This window comes from Pimephales promelas, chromosome 13, assembly GCF_988280905.1.
Source record: "Pimephales promelas chromosome 13, fPimPro1.hap1.1, whole genome shotgun sequence".
Lineage (NCBI taxonomy): Eukaryota > Metazoa > Chordata > Actinopteri > Cypriniformes > Leuciscidae > Pimephales > Pimephales promelas.
In genome coordinates this window covers 31,715,607-31,737,709 of record NC_142781.1, presented here as the reverse complement: position 1 = coordinate 31,737,709, position 22,103 = coordinate 31,715,607, and the positions used below count along the sequence as shown (strand labels likewise).

The window sequence follows — 22,103 nt, the reverse complement described above, 5'->3', positions numbered from 1 at the left end:
ATTTTTTGGGGTTTTCATTTTTATATTTTCACAGAAGTTTCCACTGTCTTTTCTCAAACAAGAAAAAAATGTAGAGTGAAACTTGATTTTGTCCAACGGGAATTGATTGGATGGTTGTGGTTTGCTTTTGGTGGATCTCATATATGTGACAGATTGTCCCACCCTCGTGCCAGTCAACACGTCATCAGAATGAATAAGTGAATGAAACATTTATTAAGCGGTTTCCTTATAGACTCCTGCACACCCAAAGTGTTTTACGTTCATATTAGGGGGTCTCTCCTCAACCACCACCAGTATGGTGGGGATTTATTAATGGAGGTGTAGCAACACAACTGATGCTGGTAGGTCACATAATAATGACAACATGGTGGATGTAGTATGTCCAGATTACATTCATTCTACACACATTATATAAACATACTTTTTAGTTCAATTTCAAATCTAGTACCTACTTGGACAGTGTGTGATTTTTGATGCTATAGTTTTTCCAGGTCTCCCATCCACTGACCAGGCTCAACCCAGCTTAGCTTCAGTGGTAACCAGTCTTGAGCTACAGGGTGATATGGATGAAAAAAGATGTCAATGCCAGAGGGAAGGGAATTTTTTTTTTTAATTAATTTTTTTTTTTTTTTACATAATAAATAAAAAATGTGCACAGATAAATAATTTAGAATAAATGCTGCAAAATTCCATATAACATTGTCAAATTTGACAATGTTATATGGAATTTTGCAGTATTTATTATAAATGATTTATATATATAGAAATAATATATATATATATATATATATATACATATATAAATGACATTGAGATGAATGAAACTGCTGAGGGATATCTTTCTCCTGGAAGGCAATTAGACAACCAAACAAAACTAAAACATACTGAAGAAATATGCACTAAGCTTTAAACACTATTGTATGTGAACTGAAAACAAAAAACAAAAAAACAAAAACAGAATTCAAGTAGGCGTATCATCATTCTGCATGCAATGTGTACTCAATGTCATGCACAATGCACAGTAATGCACTTAAAGTGTGGCAGAGATCTGATTTTAGATCACCCTTTAATTTACAGCAGTACAAATTAAACATCTAATTTTACAGTTCTTTATGTGATCTGTGAAAGAAAGCATGTGCTGCGTAGTGAGATCAGAAATGGAGTCAAACAGTGAAAACATTGATATCACATGAGTTTGGTTCAAATATTCTCATTGTTATAATGAGAGAAAGGGTTTTTCTAAACCATGGATAGAAAAGGCCGTATATAATGGGGTTTATGGTTGAGTTAATGTAACCTAACCAGACAAACACTTCAAAAAGTGCAACTGGGGTGGAAAAGTTGATGTAGGGATCAATCATAGAGTTAATAAAAAATGGCAGCCAGCAAATAATAAAGGCACCCACGACCACACCGAGAGTTTTTGCTGCTTTGCGCTCAGATCGTCGAGAGCTCTTAAACACATTCTCTTTTTCATGCTGGTTTGCATTGTCAACTTTTCTAGCATGCTTTTTGGCAATCACAAAAATTCTTGCATACAGTCCAATCATGACAGAACAGGGCAAGAAAAAACCTATTAATGTGTCTAAAGCCCCCCACAATGCATTGAAAAACAGAGTGCAACTTCCCAAACAGTATATGGATGCAATAAATTCCTCCAGTCCTTCCACATTAGCTTTTGAATACACCAAACCATATGAATATAATGCAGCCATGCTCCAACTTATCAGCACCATGACCCATGCAACAGATATGGTTATTCTCCTAGGGTATTGAAGAGGATAACACACAGCCTGATGTCGATCAATAGCAATAAAAATGAGATGAAAAATAGACACAGATGTGAGAAATAAGTCAAAAGTGGAGTGGAGCAAACAGAAAGCATCTCCATAGTACCAGCAACCATCGGCAGAACGGATCATACTGAAAGGCATGACCACCAGTCCGAGCAGCAGGTCCGCGAGAGCCAGAGACATCACCAGGATATTAGTGGGAGTCTGGAGCTGTTTGAAGTGCGCTATGGAGATGATGACCACAGAATTTCCAAGAATAGTCACAGTCATCGCCAACACCAATATGAGATACAACACAGTCTGAGTGGACACATGGTGTGTGCCTTTAAGACAAGAGTTGTTCACTGCAGGAAAACAAAACTCAGTGGGATCGTATTCTTGTGAAGATAAATCCATCCTGCCTGTCTCAGAAAACGAGAATTCAATTCTGTCTTAGTTGGACAACAGATATTTAATAACTCTTACAGTGTGAGAAGAGGCCCTTAAATAGTCTTTATCATCTATGACCCTCCTACATGACGAGGCAGACAGTTTGCATTATTTCAGCTAAATAATTCGTTATCTTGGCACATACACTACCATTCAGATGATTGGAGTTTGAAATTTTTTTTATGTTTTTGAAAGAAGTCTCACTAAGGCTGCATTTATTTGACCAAATGCTTAATATTTTTGCGGAAATTTGAAAACTCTTCTTTTTTACTCAAAAGAACAGCATTTATTTGAAATACAATTTTTTTATTTTAAATATTATAATATTATATCACTCTATAATACAATACACATATTTACTGTCACTTTTGATCAATTTAATGTATCCTGATACTTTATTTACCTGTTTCTGGTAAGTGTTGCTTTTGCTAAAGCACTCAACATGGACCTCAAAGATTAAAAAAATGCAAAATTTGGTGAGTAATTACTAGGGATGTTCCAATCGATCGGCCGGAGATCGGTATCGGCTAATAATAACATTTTATGACTCGATCGGTACTCACTAACTTGGGTGATCTTACAAACTGATCGCGATTTGATGACGTCAACGCGTGAGAGGAAGTGCGTGGGGACTTAAATTATTTGGCGCGCAGTCATGTCTTCGCCGGCGTGGAACTACGATGTTTTGAAAAAAAAATGAAAAATTCGCTATTTGCTATGTTTTTTCCAAAGAAATCTCACGTGAAGGAGCATTGTCCAAAACATGTAATACGACGAACCTGATTTGTCACTTAAGAACGAGCCACCGCGAGACGTATGGCGAATATGAAAAACTGGCAACTGCAAAAAAGGCAACGGTAACTAGTAATCTGACTCTCACTCAGCTTTATTTTGTCCTGCTTAGACTTGTCCATTTTAGGAGACTAAATGTTTATTTTGTCCTCCACAGTATTGGACAATGTTTAAATAAACCTTATGGGCTGCATTAAACTGTCCCATTTTGTTTATTTGTCTTATGTTAAGTCAATTAAGATAAAACATTTTCAAGAGTTGTTATCACAGCATTTTTTCTTTTGTAAAATTTATTTAGTTCAGATAACTTATTAGTTTGAGTTTCTGATGATTAAATCAATCTCCTTCATTGTATTAACTCACCTTTTCCAGTTCAATCAACTTAAAATTTCAAGGCAACCAGGTTACTTACTTAAAGTTAAACCAACAATATTTTTTACAGTGTATGTCCTGGGCCTAATTCTTGCCCTTATGTTCAATTATAGACACAAGTGTTTTATACAAAAACACAACATCAGGAACACCAAATTAAAAGGCCATTTCATTATTTTTGTATTCATATGTTAATTTATCTTGTTTTAATTCCATAAATTAACATTTCTTATAGCTTCACTATCTTGGTTGTTTGTTGACTGCATTATCTAATTAGCACAATGATGCAACTCAATGTTTTCACTCCTGTAGGGATCAATCAGAATGAAGTGTGATTCTCTTAGTTTAATGAGGACAGGTGTAAATATGCCACTAAACAGCAGAACATCTCGCAAACATGTTTAACACATTTAATAAGTCCCTCTGCTCACAAACTTTTTTTAGATCAAGAAAACAAACGAACCTAGTTATTTCCACAGAATTTCTATAGAGACAGAAATTACACGGGTATGACGTCAGTTTCACTGGAGGAATCAAAATTTGCTTAGGACTTTTGAGCATACTGTAGTACACTGCTGTTCTAATGAAACATTTTAAAATGAAGCATGAGTTAGTCAGAGATCAACAAATCAGATTCGTTTTTCAAGTAATGCATTCATTTTAAATTTACAATAGTTCATTTTTCAAATGCCGATCATCTTGACATAAGCCATAACCTGTCAGTGTCTTTGTCATGACAACTTGACATAAAAGTAAGTTAAACTGTCATGTGGGTGGCTTTGACATTGGCTGTCATGAGGATATTATCACTGTGTAATGAATATTTTTCGTGACCTCAACTACTGTGGTATTTGTCATTAAAAACGTATAATGGCTTCATGACAGGCAATGTCAAAGCCACCCACATGACAGTTTAATGTAATGTTAACCAATAAAGCTAGGTGGTTTCTTAAAGGAATACTCCACTTTTTTTGGAAATAGGCTCATTTTCCCCAGAGTTAAACAGTCGGGTTTTTACCGTTTTCGAATCCATTCAGCCGATTTTCTGATATTTAGAAGAATATCAGTAACCAGGTAGTTTCTGGTCTCATTGACTACCATAGTATATATTTTTTCCTACTATGGAAGTCAATGAGACCAGAAACTGTGTGGTTACTGATATTCTTCTAAATATCAGAAAATCGTCTAAGTGAATTCGAAAACGGTAAAACTCAACTGTTTAACTCATGAGGGAGTTGTAAAATGAGCCTATTTCCAAAAAAAGTGGAGTATCCCTTTAAGTTTAATAATTCATCTGCTATGTCATGTTTATGACAGGTTGTGTTGTCTTAGTAATGTCAAGTTGTCATGACAAAGACATGTTTAGACATTTATTGAGAAATACACAGGAATCGGAGTTCAATAAGAGATCGCTAATTGGGTCCATGTTCTAGTTCAAGGCCATACATGTGTTTATGTGATGGCTGATTAAACGAGTGAGTAAACGAGTGATTCCGGTGATTTAGAAATCTGGTGACTGGGTTCTTTGAGTAGTGGTGAGAGTGAGCCTGGTAAACCCATGACCTACTGTCCTGCACGCTCTCTCAGATCAACTGAACTTGGTTTATTGTCCATCCATCAAGTTGCGTGTAAGTGTTTCATAAATGTACCATGTAAACGCCCTTGAGCTCTGGAAAGGCGCTACATATATAAATAAAACTTCTTCTTTATTAGGATTATTAGGAACACCATACTAATACTTTGTTTGACCCCCTTTCGGCTTCAGAACTGCCTTAATTCTACGTGGCATTGATTCAACAAGCATGTTTTTTGTTGGCCCATATTGATAGGATAGCATCTTGCAGTTGATGGAGATTTGTGGGATGCACATCCAGGGCACGAAGCTCCCGTTCCACCACATCCCAAAGATGCTCTATTGGGTTGAGATCTGGTGACTGTGGGTGGCCATTTTAGTACAGTCAACTCATTGTCATGTTCAAGAAACCAATTTGAAATGATTCGAGCTTTGTGACTTGTAGCCATCAGAGGATGGGGACATGGTGGCCATAAAGGGATGGACATGGTCAGAAACAATGCTCAGGTAGGCCGTGGCATTTAAACGATACCCAATTGGCATTAAGGGGCCTAAAGTGTGCTAAGAAAACATCCCCCACACCATTACACCCCCACCACCAGCCTGCACAGTGGTAACAAGGCATGATGGATCCATGTTCTCATTCTTTTTACACCAAATTCTGACTCAACCATCTGAATGTCTCAACAGAAATCGAGACTCATCAGACCAGGCAACATTTTTCCAGTCTTCAACTCTCTCCTGTAAATTGTAGGCTCTTTTTCCTATTTGTAGTGGAGATGAGTGGTGCCCGGTGGGGTCCTCTGCTGTTGTAGCCCATCCGCCTCAAGGTTGTGCGTGTTGTGGCTTCACAAATGCTTTGCTGCATACCTCGGTTGTAACGAGTGGTTATTTTAGTCAAAGTTGCTCTTCTATCAGCTTGAATCAGTCGGCCCATTCTCCTCTGACCTCTCGCGTCAACAAGGCGTTTCGCCCACAGGACTGCCCCATACTGGATGTCTTTCCCCTTTCACACTGTTCTTTGTAAACCCTAGAAAATCCCAGTAACCGAGCAGATTGTAAATTACTCGTCTGGCACCATCAACCATGCCACGCTCAAAATTGCTTAAATCACCTTTCTTTCCCATTCTGACATTCAGTTTGGAGTTCAGGAGATTGTCTTGACCAGGACCACACCCCTAAATGCATTGAAGCAACTGCCATGTGATTGGTTTATTAGATAATTGCATTTATGAGAAATTGAACAGGTGTTCCTAATAAGCCTTTAGGTAAGTGTACATGTTAAAGAAACATGTTCAGTTTTACAGGATGAATTTTGAGTGTTTAAACCCTAATATATGATGACAAAAATATGTTATAGGGAAAAAAGATTAACAGATTAACAGACTCAGCAACTCGAATTAAAGGGAAATCTCATGGGAAAAGTTCTCTGTTGTTGACAGGTGAAGGATGTAGTGACAGTGTGTGATACAAAGCAGGAGGGGTGAGAGATATAAATATATGCTTTCGGCACGTTCGCTCTTGCATGGACAAGTAAGGTCTTTGTCATGATTCATGAATATCTAATGGTATGATTTCTGTTCAAGCTGCAGGGCTGATCATGTTTTTGTGTGGTTATAGCTTTGAAATCTAATGTAATAATTGTTAGTGGTATTTTATTAGTGGGGGAAATCACTTTGCTGTTATGATAATGATAAGAAAAACATGTCATTGTTGGCTTATAAATAAATGTATGTTTTCTTTTGTGTTTAAACAGACCATGCCTGGATATGGGATTGATGAGACTGGGATTGATCACGGGCCTGTTCTCTGCTTTGAGTCGTTCAACAACTCATGTGTTAAATTTGTCTACCCGTCTGAGATTCAGATTTTGTTCTATTTGTTCTTCAGTGCCTTAGCGCTTATCACAGTATGTGGAAACCTGCTGGTCATCATTGCCATCATTCATTTCAAGCAGCTGCACACGCCAACAAACTACCTCCTCCTGTCACTGGCTGTGGCCGACCTGCTCATCGGAGGCTTTGTGATGCCTCCCAGCATCCTGCGCTCTGTTGAGACTTGCTGGTACTTGGGAGACACGTTCTGTAAAATACACAGTAGCGCTGATATTATGTTATGCATCACATCTCTCTTGCACATATCTTTCATCTCTATCGATCGCTATTATGCTGTGTGTCACCCGCTTCAGTACCGGAATAAAATCACACCGCCCGTTTCCCTCATTATGATTTCCCTATGCTGGTGTCTGGCAGCTTTTGTTGGATTTTCTATGGTATTTCTAGAGCTCAACATTTTGGGTTCAGAGGAGTTTTATTTTGATAATATAGCTTGTAAAGGATCATGCGTTATTTTTCAAACCAGAGCAGCCAGCACCATTTCCTCATTTCTTGCTTTTGGACTTCCTGCAATAATTGCTGTCTGCATATATCTAAAAATTCTCCTTGTTGCACGAAGACAATCAAAGTCTATACAGCATTCATCACACGTGGGCAAGAAAACCAGCATGTCTATGAATAAAACTGAGGGGAAGGCCACAAAAACACTGGCAATCATCATGGGGGTATTTTTTGTGTGCATTTCACCATTTTTCTTCAGTAATCTAGTAAATCCGTATCTTGATCACACAATATCACCGGCTGTTTTTGATGTTTTGTTGTGGATTGGATATTTTAATTCTCTATGTAACCCTTTTGTGTATGCATTCTTTTATAGATGGTTTAGAAAATCTCTAAGAATTATTCTTTTGGCCAAAATATTTCAAGTTAATTCTTCACAACTTGACTTGATGGAAAGACAATGACAATTATTTTGTAAATAATATATAAATGTAAATAAACCAAAATATCCTGGATATGTTTTATGCGTCCACGCTATTTAACTACAAATAATTACACCACCATGATGCCAAATAACCAGATCACACATGCATTATTTATAACCTGAGAATTTGAGTTTTTAAATAAAAAAAAAATATATAAATAAATAAATAAATGAATGAATGTGAGATCAGAATTTAGGTATTGCATTATTATTTTTTTTTCCCTCACTGAGCCACTACATCGAAACTGTGCAGGTTAAATGTAGGCTATATAATGATTTATAACATTTCATGACAAATGTGAACTAATATAAAAGTGCATCACGTATCATGCTCCATCCATTACATGTATACATACATTTTCAGTTGTGTATTTCTCAAGTAATTCTGAATATTTTGATGTCAAATAAATCATATACTATATTCTCAATATTACACAATACATTTTTTTGTGTTGTTGTTGATGGTCAAGATTAGAATTTTATCCTAAAAACCCACTTTTTTAATATCAAAGACAATACAACTTCCTAAGAAACACAGGAAGATGTAGTCTCAGCAAGTGAAGGCTCCTCTTGTTGTAGAAAATACAATGAAAGATATCCAAATTATATACAATACAGTGCTTTTTAATCCTTTTCTCATTTTATTTTAAACGTTGAAAAACTCAAAATTCATTTAATAACATAAAATTCAATAAGCTTATGAATATTAATACTCACACACACACTTGTATGTGGTATTCATAACAGAGGACTTGCATACAGCCGAATGAGAGCCAGGCCTATTATTGACTCGGTCGATCAGTTACTGCAGTTTCATCAGAAAAACGTAACGGGAATTTTTAACCCATTCAATCATGGCTCCCTGGAAGGGGAGATTAATTATAGTCTAAATATATTAAATATATTCACTGCAGGAGTGGTAGAGGAGGGGGGTAGTGAAAGGCCTTCTCCTAATACAGAACTTGGCCCACCACCAGCACTTCCCAGTCTGATTGCAACCGATTGATTGCCGGAGATGGCAACTGCCATTCTGTGTGTCTACGCCAGCTTCTACCGAAGTGGCAGCAGCTGATCTAGTTTTGCCTGAGGCGGAGGTGTCCAAACGTCCTCAGAGGTCACCTATGAACTCTCTGCCTGTCTTGTCATGGCAAGTGAGGCCGTTCAGCCCCTTTACTTTCAGTGCAGCAAACTCTCTCCAGAAGTTCAGTGAGGATCTCTGAATGATCCAATGTTGACCTAATAATGATAAATAGAATCCACCTGTGTGTAATAAAGTCTCCGTATAAATGCACCTGCTTTGTGATAGTCTCAGAGGTCCGTTTAAAGACACGGCCGTTTCTCTAAACTTCCAGCTCATACAAGGAGAAGACTGATCAGAGATGCAGCCAAGAGGCCCATGATCACTCTGGATGAACTGCAGAGATCTACAGCTGAGGTGGGAGACTCTGTCCATAGTTCAACAATCAGTCTTATACTGCACAAATCTGGCCTTAATTGAAGACTGGCGAGAAGAAAGCCATTTCTTAAAGATATCCATAAAAAGTGTCATGTACACTGTAAAAAATTTGGAGTAGGATTTACTTGAAAAAAACCTTGCTAAACGATCTCACTCAGAAAATGCTAGTAAATTTACAAAGATTTGCCAAGTAAAAACCTAAACATATTTATCAGTAGCTTTAATTAGAAATCTTTAAGTTAAATTTACTTGGAATGTGGAATTAAGTAAACTTTACCAAAAATAAGTAATTTTAACCCAGCTTGTAAAAGGTTGATTAATACCGATTTCCTTTGCCTTTGTATTACACTTCACTAAAACAATTATCTTGAATTTTATTAGTCATTTATAGTATGTTCTTTACTTAGATCATCTAAGTAATTTATATATACATCATGTCAGACTTTAAGCCTTATGTGAATGCAAACACATCAATACTTGGTAGACAATACACAATGGTGGTAACATTTGATGGATCGTTTTTGTGTTTGAATGTGTCGTTTTAAGCAAAAAAATTACTCGAAATGTCACAAAATGGCAATTTACTAACACTGAAAACAAAAATCAATGATAAAACAGTGTAAATACAGCTGGAAACCAGTGAAAAATGAACCTCATTAATTATTCAAGGTCCAGTGCATGATGGGAACCCCAGTATCAGAAAAGTTGAGTAATTTTTACTTAATTTTATTGAGTTGATATTACACTTTCATTTATATTTGCTTGAAATAAGTACTGATATGGAATTTACTTAGTTTTTTAAATTCTTGCCTGAACTAACTTTTTCAAGTAAATTAAATTGTTTTTTTTCACTAGTATTTACTTAACCAAAAAATCATTTTTTACAGTGTAAAGTTTGCCGCAAGCCACCTGGGAGATACACTAAACATGTGGAAGAAGGTGCTCGAAATTTTTGGCAACAATGCAAAATGTTATGTTTGGCGTAAAAGCAACACAGCTTATGACCCTGAACACACCATCACCACTGTCAAACATGGTGGTGGCAGCATCATGGTTTGGGCCTGCTTTTCTTCAGCAGGGACGGGGAAGATGGTTAAAATTGATGGGAAGATGGATGGAGCCATTCTAGAAGAAAACCTGATGGAGTTTTGGGACTGGGGTGGAGATTTGTCTTCCAACAAGACAATGATCCAAAACATAAAGCAAAATCTACAATGGAATAGTTCACAAACATATCCAGGTGTTACAATGGCCAAGTCAAAGTCCAGATCTGAATCCGATCGAGAATATGTGGAAAGAACTGAAAACTGCTGTTCACAAAAGCTCTCCATCCAACCTCACTGAGCTCGGGCTGTTTTGCAAAGAGGAACAGGCAAAAATTTCAGTCTCTCGATGTGCAAAACTGATAGACATACCCCTAGTGACTTACAGCTGTAATCGCAGCAAAAGGTGGCACTACAAAGTATTAACTTAAGGGGGCTGAATAATTTTTCTTGCCCAATTTATTTGTTTTTTATTTGTTAAAGTTTGAAATATCCAATAAATTTCATTTCACTTCATGATTGTGTCCCACCTGTTGTTGATTCTTCACAAAAAAGTTACAGTTTTATATCTTTATGTTTGAAGTTTGAAATGTGGCAAAAGGTCAAAGTTCAAGGGGGCAGAATACTGTACTTTCGCAAGGCACTGTAAGGCCATCCAATTGATGACAAAAGGGACGTTCTAGTGGGAATTTGCTTTACTATAAATCTGGTCTCTCAGACTCCATACGGTGCAGTTGCCACTTGAAAAAAAAGAGGTATGGGTCTGGATGGTGAAGTCATGCTATACTGAACTTTGTTTGCAGATAAATATTTAGTAATCTGTGATCATTTTTCATCAAAACCAATTTACAATTTAGATATTCTCTTTCTCTTTTTTTATGCCTAAACTGATATTTGCTATTTGTGTGCAATTAGAAAACTTTAAATTTAACTGTCATTATGATTACAGTAGTATAGGACAACAGTAATATTTGAAATACACAATAAGCTTAAATGGCAAGCTAACCTTTTTCTTTACTACAGATCAGTTAATCAGAATTGTGTAAATGGATGGACAAATCAACATCAGCCAATATGGAATACTGGAAAAGCCTTTTCTTTGTTATGAGTTTAGTAACACATCTTGTCCGAAGTTTGTCTATCCTTTGGAAACTCGAATATTACTCTACATTCTTTTTAGTGTCTCTTCGATTGTCACAATCATAGGAAACCTGTTGGTGATCATAACGGTCATTCATTTCAAGCAACTTCACACACCAACTAACTACCTCATCCTGTCACTGGCCGTGGCCGATCTGCTTGTAGGAGGAGTTGTGATGCCTCCCAGCATGCTGCGCTCCATCGAGACGTGCTGGTATCTGGGAGATTTGTTCTGTAAAATACACAGCAGTCTTGATGTCACTTTGTGCACTGCGTCAATTTTAAACCTCTGTATCATTTCTTTAGACAGATATTATGCCATATGTCACCCCTTTCATTATCACAGTAAAATGACGTCACTGGCCACACTAGTTATGATTATTATCAGCTGGACTGTTTCAGCTGCTCTGGGGTTTGGCATGATCTTCATGAAGCTTAATCTTCTTGGCATTGAAGATTTTTACTATGAGAACATTGACTGTGATGGAGCCTGCATATTGTTTCACAGCAGAGAGGCAGCAACTATAATGTCATTGGCCTGTTTTTATGTTCCCGCTTTTGTCATGCTCTGCATGTATCTAAAAATCTTACATGTGGCTAAAAGGCAGGTGCAGGCCATTCAGAGTGTGAATTCTGAATTAAAAAAAGAGGGAAAAGCCACTAAGACTTTAGCCATCATCGTGGGGGCATTTTTGACTTTCTGGATTCCCTTTTTCCTTTGTAATCTTATCGATCCGTTTATTGGGTATTCTGTACCTCCACTGCTGTTTGACTTGTTCCTGTGGGTCGGCTACTATAATTCTACATGTAATCCCATAGTGTACGCCTTCTTTTACAGCTGGTTCAGAAATGCATTCAAAATCATTCTATCCAAAAGAGTATTTCAGACTGATTCTTCAAGAACACTGCTATTGTAATAATGAAACACTTAAAAAAAAGTATTTCTTGACGTTTCACTTTTTGAGTAGGCCTAGTACATATTGTTATTTAACTGAACATATTGTTATTTAACTGAACTTTTCTCTTAGGGGGGCAAAGCAAATCAGTTGTTTAAGACTCTTGTTTGTGATTGAAGTGTCTGTATATATAAGTGCTGGATGTCTTTGCATTCAGGGCCCTTCTGAATCCACCAGTGTTGATCTTTGGCCCTCTCATGGACCCTTAAGAATTAAATTCTAATAAAGTGTGTAAAAACTGGATGGTCAGTGCTAGAATAATAATTAATAACATAAAAACAGACCCGTAAACCTATTTCTAAATGACTGCATTTTATATAATTTTTTGGTAACGTTTTAGATTACAGCCCGGAAAGTATTGTGTAATGAAGACAAATTTACAAATTCACTTATTCTACTACTCTTACATTTCAGTGGCAAGGCAAGGCAAGATTATTTTTATAGCACATTTCATACACAATGGAAATTCAAAGTGCCTTACATAGAAGGAATTAAAACAATCAATATAAATAAGAATAATAAATTTTTTTTAGCAATTTAGCAAGAACATATACATTTTTGTAATAATGGCATACCAATACATATTGCTTTGGCTTTTTAAAAATTACAGGGTACCTACAGTATCTATGCCTGTATACTGTTTTGTTTATAGCAAAATGCAGATAGTTTGGGTTTACATTTTTCAAAACTTGCCTTTAAAAACAAATATAAGCCTATGTATCTTGTGCTGCGAGATCCATTTACATTTATTTTTCACAGTTAGTTTTACAGCTTGAATAAAGCCTAAACATGTAGGAAAAAAAATATCTAGGCTTAAAAAACGCAATCCTCTCTACTCTTTTATTTTAGCTCTGTTTTGCCATTTTTTTCCCCATACTTGAGAGCGCGAAATATGCATGATGACATTCACTGGCGTGTGCTTCCGCCTACTGGAGGTAACACGTCACAACGACGTTCTCAACACACAATGGCGTGGAGTAGCGTAGTGATAACGGAAAGGACGAAACACTCAACGAAGTTGGGAAATACCCAGAATAACCAGAATCTTAAAAGGCAAAAAAAAAAACGGAAATCAGTGTGGAGGAAGATTGCTGATGTTATCGGATTTTCAGGTGGGATACTAAATTAATTAATTTAAGGTATACGGCCTATGGGTACGGCCTAACATTATGCCTGAGGTAAAATGTTAAGTAACTTTTTAACTTTTTCCCAACGATTGGGATTTAACTGTAACTTACAATGTACAGTCATAGCATAAGGTACAGTACACACATTAACTTAATTTCATAATGTCCTGAACAGGGCCTGAAGTTAACTTTTTCGGCCACCGGCCACTGTGGCAGGTGGATTTAAAAATTCACCTGCCACAGAGACTTTTTACCAGCCATTTTTTTTTTTTTTTTGCCTCATAAACGTAAAAACCGGGAATTTCACTATATTGTTCTTTAACTTGCTTAACTTCTTTAACTTCTTTAAAGTGCTGTCAAGTAATAATAACTCTAACAACATACATTAAAAAAAAAATCTTTTTATTCATTGATTTTGACAGACACAAACACAACAGGCTAGCTATTGTATATACTCAACAGATAGACCTACCGCAGCTCGTAAACAAATCACACGCTACTGTGTTGATGGCGGATTTATTCACGTAGACAGGTCTTACTCTTGACAGCTTTTAGTTATAGCGTTCAGGAACCGTTAAATATTAACTAAATTAATACTGTTATTACTGGTAAAATTACCGGGTACCGGACATTTTCTCACCGGTTCCCAACTCCTAATATGCACAGTTGCACACGCACACACATCATTCTGTGCAACTGTCATTGTACTGTAACATACGTCAGCGTTACATTATCTCATCCCATCTCACCAACAGTTTAATACTCGCACATCCAAACGTAGTCAGAAAAAGGGTCTCATCTTCTTTCTGATCGCATGAACGTTGCGAAACAACAGTCGCTGTCATAAATCAGCCGCTCACGAACCTTGCCATTGCCGCCGATTGTTCACTTTGTATTAAAATGTCTTCTTTACTTTTCTTTTCCTCATCCTCATCTTTTTATTGGCTGTTTGTTTCAGCTGGCCTCTTTACCCCAGTAATGTGCCGCCACATTTTAGCTAAAGTCGTAATGAATCACTCACAATTCTCATTGGCTACCTGCCAATGTGGCAGGTAGATTGACAGTGTTACCCGCCAATAGCAAAATTCACCCGCATTTGGCAGGTGGTCGGGTGTTAATTTCAGGCCCTGGTCCTGAAACATTATGACTAAGTTACCACAAGTGACAGTAACGTTAGATTGTGTGCACAGTAGTTGTGCGATATCTGCTGCGAGTTGTCCTAGAGTTGTTCTAGCTGAGCTTCTCGTCCAGTTTTTTTTAAATGTACATTAATAACGCTATACTTTATAGTATTTTACCTTTACACCAAATAACAAGAAACAAGTTGACGCTGCTATGAGTGTATATTTGCAATGGCTGTGGGAGTGACGGTCATATGACGTCACGTCACTGCGTTGCCATTGCGCGAAATGCAAATCAAAATGCCTATGTTTTGCATTGTTTATGGTTACTTAAATCGATCAAACCATGAGGAGTTTTTAATCATGTACCATAATTTGTCGATCATAAGGGGGAAAAATGCAAGAAATTGTCTGAAAAACTACTACATCTGCGTTCTGGGGGAGCCGAATGGGAAAATGCCCGTGTGTGCAGTGATCACTTTGTCAAAGGTGAGTTAATACAACTTTAGTGGCTATGTTTGTGTAACGTACCAGTTTCCGAACTTTGTAAAGTCAAAGTCTGTAAGGCAAGTTAGTTGGTCTTACCGCCTCGATGGCAGGAAAATCTCAATTGACTTTATGCACAGCTGCACTACTTCCTGAACTTAAGCCAGCTCCCTTGTTTCCTGTCTGCCATTATTGGCCAAATTGATTAGTTCAGGTGTGCCTGACCTCAGTAGTCACGGCAACAATAATCAGACACACCTGAATTAATCAAACTTGGCCAATAATGGCAGACAGGAAACAAGGGAGCTGGCTGAAGTTCAGGAAGTAGTGCAGCTGTGCATAAAGTCAATTCAGTTGAAAAAATTGACTCCTCTTCATAAAATAAGGATCACATCCAATGTTTGATTTTTTCTTTATATCTTTCTCTTGTATTAGCAATTACAGTTTTTCTCGATTGCTTAAACACATTTCTTGAAACTATGCCTCTTATTCTCAAAACAGTAAACACAAATCCATAACGTCTCACCCAGTTTCCCAAACAACCTATTTTCAGGTCAAAATGAAACTCTACATTCAAAACCATTCACTCTTGCTGAAAAAATAAACTTTGCCCTCAGACAGGACACACAAGCCCTCAAAATAACACACACTACAACATAGTCTAACACACTGGTCCAATAAATTCAAAACAACATTTCCAAAACTGGCAAGTTATGTTACTTGTGGTTCCCCTCCTCACAAACTTTTTCACATGACAAAAGACACAACCAATGGATACATTGGCACATTTTTATTCATTCATGTACTACACAGTACCACAAAAAAAAAAAAAAAAAAAAAAAGATTATTCCACCTCAGCCTCCTGCCTGTCTGGGTCAAGCCAATCACATCCACATCACAGGCTATATTAGCCCTAGCCCGGCAGCAGAGGTAAAATCCTTTTGCCTGACTCACCCCTGTTTTCCTGTTTTTCTCCCTGAAATTGCTGATGATGGAGGCGAAGGTGAAGTGACTCAAATTAGGCTGTACTCATTGTCCAGCCTCCCTCATAGTCATGCCATGGACAAGGACATGATCACCTCAAGTGGCTCTAATTTCATCTGAGACTGCTTGTCTCCTCCTGCTTCACCACCATCTCTTCTACCTCATCCTTCACCACGTCCCCCTCTTCCTCCTCCTCTCCCTCCTTCACCATGTCCTCTTCCTCCTCCTTCACCACGTCCTCCTCTTCCTCTTCTTCCTCCTCCTTCACCATATCCTCTTCCTCCTCCTTCACCACATCATCCTCTTCCTCTTCACCATATCCTCTTCCTCCTCCTTCACCACGTCCTCCTCTTCCTCTTCTTCCTCCTCTTCCTCCTCCTTCACCATATCCTCTTCCTCCTCCTTCACCACGTCCTCCTCTTCCTCTTCTTCCTCCTCTTCCTCCTCCTTCACCATATCCTCTTCCGCTCCCTCCACGTCCTCTTCCTTCATTTCTTTGTGGATCCATTGTTCCAAAACTCAGATGAACTGACTCTGGCACTTTTAGGCATCTTGAAAGTTCTGATTGATGTGTGTTAAATTGTGACTCTCAGTGTTTTCATCTGGGTAATTGTGTGCTAAGTGAGCTGAAACTATGCTGACTTGAGTGAACAATATTGAATGCTAGTGCTTTCTAAATGACCACATGGTCTAGGCAATGAGAAATTAAGGGATTTGTGTGTAGAGTTTTGCAGTGATTGTTCAACAATTCTGATTCATGTGTCAAAACAGGGAATAGTGTTTATAGTTTAGGGAAATGGGTGTGCTTTTTGATAAATGGCATTATGGTTTTGAAATTTTAGTTCAAAAGCCTGGTTATAGTGTTTAAGCAATTGAGAAAAACTGTAACATACAAAGTAGTACAGTACGGACTTTCCTGCATCTCGTCCATTGCGCTCTTCACTCCCTGCCCTCCATCTGTATTTCGCGCGTCATCATAATCACGTGACTGAAACCCAGCTATTTGACTCTCTTCTGACTTCCATTTTCAATCTCTTTCTATTATTTCCCTATTTAGAAAGTTGTGAAAACACTATTGTGGAATTTTTCTTTTGCTTTTTGAGCGAATTTGAACTCAAAAATATATAGCCTATTTAGTTGCCTTGTCATCTCCAAGTACTGTTGAACGAGCCAAATGGAATTGGCGTGTGTGATTTGCATCATTATAATACGGAAGTGTATGCACGCACTAGTTGCCTTTCACTTCCGAGTCTATCGTTTGATGTCTCTGAAGAGTTCTGTTGTTTACAATGAACAAGTGTGTCGTGGTTTTTTCTGCAAGACTCTCCCAGTGCTGATAGTTTCTACAGCGCGGTTGCTAACTTTGAGCTCTCAAATACTGTGTGCTTCACTATTTTTTTACTGTTCAGTGTTGTTGCGGTCATTCCCCTGTGTGCTCCGGCACTGGTGATGGGTCCTTTTTCCTGAAAGAGCAACACGGCTGAGTTTGCGTCTTTTTAAAGATGTCTCTAATGGAAATTTCATCCAGTGACGGGGTTTAAGCAAATGCACAGGGGGCACCTGGCATGGGGCCACCTTCCTGGGAAGGTGGTACTCGGAGGCATTGTCTTCCTTCTTGTCATCACATCGTTGCTGCATAAATGCGACGGCTGGGCCAAAGAGAGCTCGTCCGGGCTCTACCGGAGCTGACGAGCATTATGGAGGACAAGGTCCTAAACCGTAAGGACCTCCTTCCACAAAGATAGTGAAGAGGTTCCCTTTTCCAGCGGTTGCCCTAAGACGCCCAAGATCTCCGCCTGGTGAGAGGAGGGAGGAGACGTTCAGGGACCTGACAGCCAAGGCTGAGGACTTGTAAGCAACCTGGGGAACTGAGGCAGAAAAATGGTCCGTCTAGTTGGGCAAGACTGGCTCAGGGGGAGAAAGCAGTCTGCCCTGGGTGGGGTTAAGGTGCCTGGCGATGGAGGGCTCAATAGTGGAGGGGTCAAACATGCCAAGAGTCCCAATATCCGATACCTCAAGCCTCATGGCAAAGACCGTGGTTAAGATCGAGAGGGCGAGATGGCCTCCTTGTCCTCTGAGACCTCAAGAAGGCCCGAGTCATCCTCATTACTGGAACCGACCAGTCCGTCGACAAGCTGGAGGTTGCCTGTGAAGATGTAATCTACGGGGAATGCAGCGTTGGGCTGGTCAGCCCATATAAGTGAGGTAGCATGGTAGCGCGTCGTCAACACCATGTCCCCCATCCGAGTCAGAAAGGCTGAGCTCGGCGCACTGGGTCTCTGTGACTTTAAGACGATGTCGCCAAAGCTTCTTGGGCAGCATAAGGCACTGACTGCAATTCTTCGGGTTCTCCAAAGATTCTTCAGTGTGCTTGAGGTCCAAATAGACCACGCAAAAAGAGGTCCTTTGTGGCAATCAGCGCACGATACACGGCTGGGCAGGCCTATGATAGGCTGTTCCTTGAGAAGTGGCAGATTTAGACCGTGACATACACGATATACTCTGTTAATCAGAGGCTAAATGATTTCGGTTTATTCTTTCTTTTCTTTCCTATTTTCAGTATTTCAGAAACTGATGAACAGTGACCTCACCACACCACTTTAAATATTGACCTTAAAATAATAGTGAACTATCACTTAAAATCATATAATCAGTTTGACACTCAATTCTCATTTAACATTAATCATTTGATTTTTAAACACGTTCACCATAACATATTAAGCAGACAAAAGTGTTTAGTTTTTTGTTGTTGTTGTTGTACTATTTGGGTGTTTGTTTTGGAATGTTATTTGGGTTATGTTTTGTTTTGTCCCTATTAGTCATATAATTTTTTCCAAATTCAGTCATTGTTGAGATGCAGATTCAGGGCCTTGTTGCGCTTTTTTGTAGCCATTTGGGAAGACTGTGTTACCTTGGAAACTCTAATGTTGTGTGATCAGACAGGAGGGAGGTTGTTATGATTGTTATGAAACTCTTGTGCTACAGTACTGTATTTATGTGGCCTCTCTTTAGCATTGGTTCATTGTAGAAGGAAGGAAAGGTAAGAACATGGATGAGAGTCTGTGAAAGAACTTTCATTGTAGATGAACATGATTGGAGTATTGTATTGGAGTAATAAACAGATTTATTGTCCTATTTGGTCAAGTTAAGTATTGCATTTAAAATCCATTTAATTTTAACATGTAAATCGTTCATAGAGATGCATAAACGAAGCTGCATTTTTGAAGGCTGGAATTGACTTCTCTCCCTTGTTTCAAACAGGGAACCTCGAGTGAATTGTGTAAATGGATGCACAAATACACGTCATCAGCCATAATGGAATACTGGAAAAGCCTTTTCTTTGTTATGAGTTTAGTAACACATCTTGTCCGAAGTTTGTCTATCCTTTGGAAACTCGAATATTACTCTACATTCTCTTTAGTGTCTCGTCGATTGTCACAATCATAGGAAACCTGTTGGTGATCATAACGGTCATTCATTTCAAGCAACTTCACACACCAACTAACTACCTCATCCTGTCACTGGCCGTGGCCGATCTGCTTGTAGGAGGAGTTGTGATGCCTCCCAGCATGCTGCGCTCCATCGAGACGTGCTGGTATCTGGGAGATTTGTTCTGTAAAATACACAGCAGTCTTGATGTCACTTTGTGCACTGCGTCAATTTTAAACCTCTGTATCATTTCTTTAGACAGATATTATGCCATATGTCACCCCTTTCATTATCACAGTAAAATGACGTCACTGGCCACACTAGTTATGATTATTATCAGCTGGACTGTTTCAGCTGCTCTGGGGTTTGGCATGATCTTCATGGAGCTTAATCTTCTTGGCATTGAAGATTTTTTCTATGAGAACATTGACTGTGATGGAGCCTGCATATTGTTTCAGAGCAAAGAGGCAGCAACTATAATGTCATTGGCCTGTTTTTATGTTCCCGCTTTTGTCATGCTCTGCATATATCTGAAAATCTTACATGTGGCTAAAAGGCAGGTGCAGGCCATTCAGAGTGTGAATTCTGAATTTAAAAAAGAAGGAAAAGCCACTAAGACTTTAGCCATCGTCATCGGGGTGTTTCTAACTTTCTGGACACCTTTTTTCCTTTGTAATCTTATCGATCCGTTCATTGGGTATTCTGTACCTCCACTGCTGTTTGACTTGTTCCTGTGGGTCGGCTACTATAATTCTACATGTAATCCCATAGTGTACGCCTTCTTTTACAGCTGGTTCAGACAAGCATTCAGAGTCATTCTGTCTAGAAGAATATTTCAGAGCAATTCTTCAAGAACAATGTTATTGTAAATGTAATATCACAGTGATCCAAGCCAAATGTGTTTATTGAAATCATAACTCGCCCAAATATGATATGATTTTATAAGTGTTGTTTGCATTATTCAGTAAAAATAGCTCTTTGAAGAAAGTACACTCTGAAGATCTTTAGACTTGATTTTGGTGATTGAATCTTGAATAACAGTGTAAAATTTACATGGAAGTGAAAAAAATGCCACTGAAATAAGACAATCTACAGTTATTTTCTAGATTCATTCTTAATGTTACAGATTGTTTTTTCTCAAATGTATTTTGTTTCATGGAATTTTAGATACTTGAAACCTTGCATAAAAATATTCATTAAAGGTGCCATATGTAATAATTGAGGTAAAAATATCCAGAAAATGAGCTACACGCATCAAAAGAATGCAAAGAAATAAGTGCAATGATGTCATTAAAAAACTGACAAGTTACAGTGCTGCTGAGATATAAACCTAAATTAGCATGCTAAATTACTAGCCCCGGCCCGGCAGGTGTCGTAATACCAGTTTCGGCCATGGGAGGCGGTATGCGGGCGGGCAACATAACCACCAGCCAAACTGTGTATTGAAACAAGAGGCGTGACATTTACAAAACATGGTGGTAGCGGTTGACCAATCACAACACACTGGTCCAGCTGACCAATCAGAGCACATTGCGCATTTTGAAACTAAACAGGATTCGCTGTACAATGATGTAACTCGCTGCTTGACCAGCATAGTACGATGCATCTTTGTAGAAAGTCCCGACTTCCCCAAAAAACATTATAGTCAATTTACATAATCAATAGAAAGCCGTTCATTTTTTTAATCACGATAATATGCAGTACTTTGGCATACTCCAGTCCCATATACATGTGGTTCATTCGGCCAACTTTCTTCACGTAGTAATGAAATGAGGACTACTTTACTGTTTTGTTCCCTGTTGATTTTTGAGCACGACTGTATTGAGGTTAGATGTTGTGGGAAGAAGGAGGAGAAGGAGGACCAGGCGAACATTTAAAGACTTTAATAAATAAACACAAAATGAAAGTAAAGACGGCAGCCCCTCAGGGACTACTGTCGCTCCTCATAATAAAACAAAACATAAAATAAAACAGTCCAGGCCTGGTCCTCTCTCATCCTTCTCAATCGTCGCTCCTCCTTTTATGCTTCCAGTCCTCCATGAGAGATACGAGACCAGTGCGTCAAAGATGAGTTTTAAGGGATACAATTATTGACTACAGGTCTCTTCCCACAATGTCTTCATATTCCCAAAATATGCAACGCCATTAATGCAGCATCAGTATTAGGGATGGGCATGATTAATCGACGATCGATTATTGATCATTAAGAATTTCGTCGATCACTTTAATTTGTTATCGATTATCATTAAACTAATGCTGCTGCGTTGCGTAGTGTGAGTGGAAAGTGAACGTGTTCCCCGGGCTGGTCATGTTAGCGCGGAGATACCTGTGCATCCCGCCGGCAACGCCAGTCCCCTCATCAGAGCGGTGTTTTCAGCGGCTGGACTGAAGCATTTGTTTACACTCGACGCGTCCGCACGAGCGTGAAGGTGCGCGTGGCAAAGATGAGTGTAAATATAAACACCTCGTCCGTTTGGGGAGTTGCGCGCGCAGTCTGCAGAGACACGAGGGTCTCACGAGGGCCAACTCGCAGCTGCAGGTTCAGTTGCGTTAGACGAGCACCGCCGCGCATATCTTCAAAT

General features: G+C 38.7%; 4 protein-coding genes across 4 annotated transcripts; 3 read left to right on the top strand and 1 right to left on the bottom strand.

The window, feature by feature from the left end:
* Nucleotides 1-1,163: 1,163 nt before the first annotated feature.
* Nucleotides 1,164-2,192, bottom strand: taar13e (trace amine associated receptor 13e). Its single transcript, XM_039647808.2, has one exon. The coding sequence runs from the start codon at nucleotides 2,187-2,189 to the stop codon at nucleotides 1,164-1,166; it is 1,026 nt and encodes a 341-aa protein (XP_039503742.2). The 5' UTR covers nucleotides 2,190-2,192.
* Nucleotides 2,193-2,854: 662 nt separating this feature from the next.
* taar10 (trace amine-associated receptor 10) lies at nucleotides 2,855-7,768 on the top strand. Its single transcript, XM_089118249.1, has 2 exons — nucleotides 2,855-3,079; nucleotides 6,716-7,768. Exon 2 carries the CDS (start codon nucleotides 6,719-6,721, stop codon nucleotides 7,757-7,759), a length of 1,041 nt encoding a protein of 346 aa, XP_088974375.1. The 5' UTR covers nucleotides 2,855-3,079; nucleotides 6,716-6,718; the 3' UTR covers nucleotides 7,760-7,768.
* A 3,556-nt stretch (nucleotides 7,769-11,324) lies between these two features.
* LOC120460450 (trace amine-associated receptor 1-like) lies at nucleotides 11,325-12,335 on the top strand. The gene has a single exon (XM_039648221.2). It carries the CDS (start codon nucleotides 11,325-11,327, stop codon nucleotides 12,333-12,335), a length of 1,011 nt encoding a protein of 336 aa, XP_039504155.2.
* A 7,041-nt stretch (nucleotides 12,336-19,376) lies between these two features.
* Nucleotides 19,377-20,390, top strand: LOC120460424 (trace amine-associated receptor 1-like). The gene has a single exon (XM_039648188.2). The coding sequence runs from the start codon at nucleotides 19,377-19,379 to the stop codon at nucleotides 20,388-20,390; it is 1,014 nt and encodes a 337-aa protein (XP_039504122.2).
* Nucleotides 20,391-22,103: the final 1,713 nt, after the last annotated feature.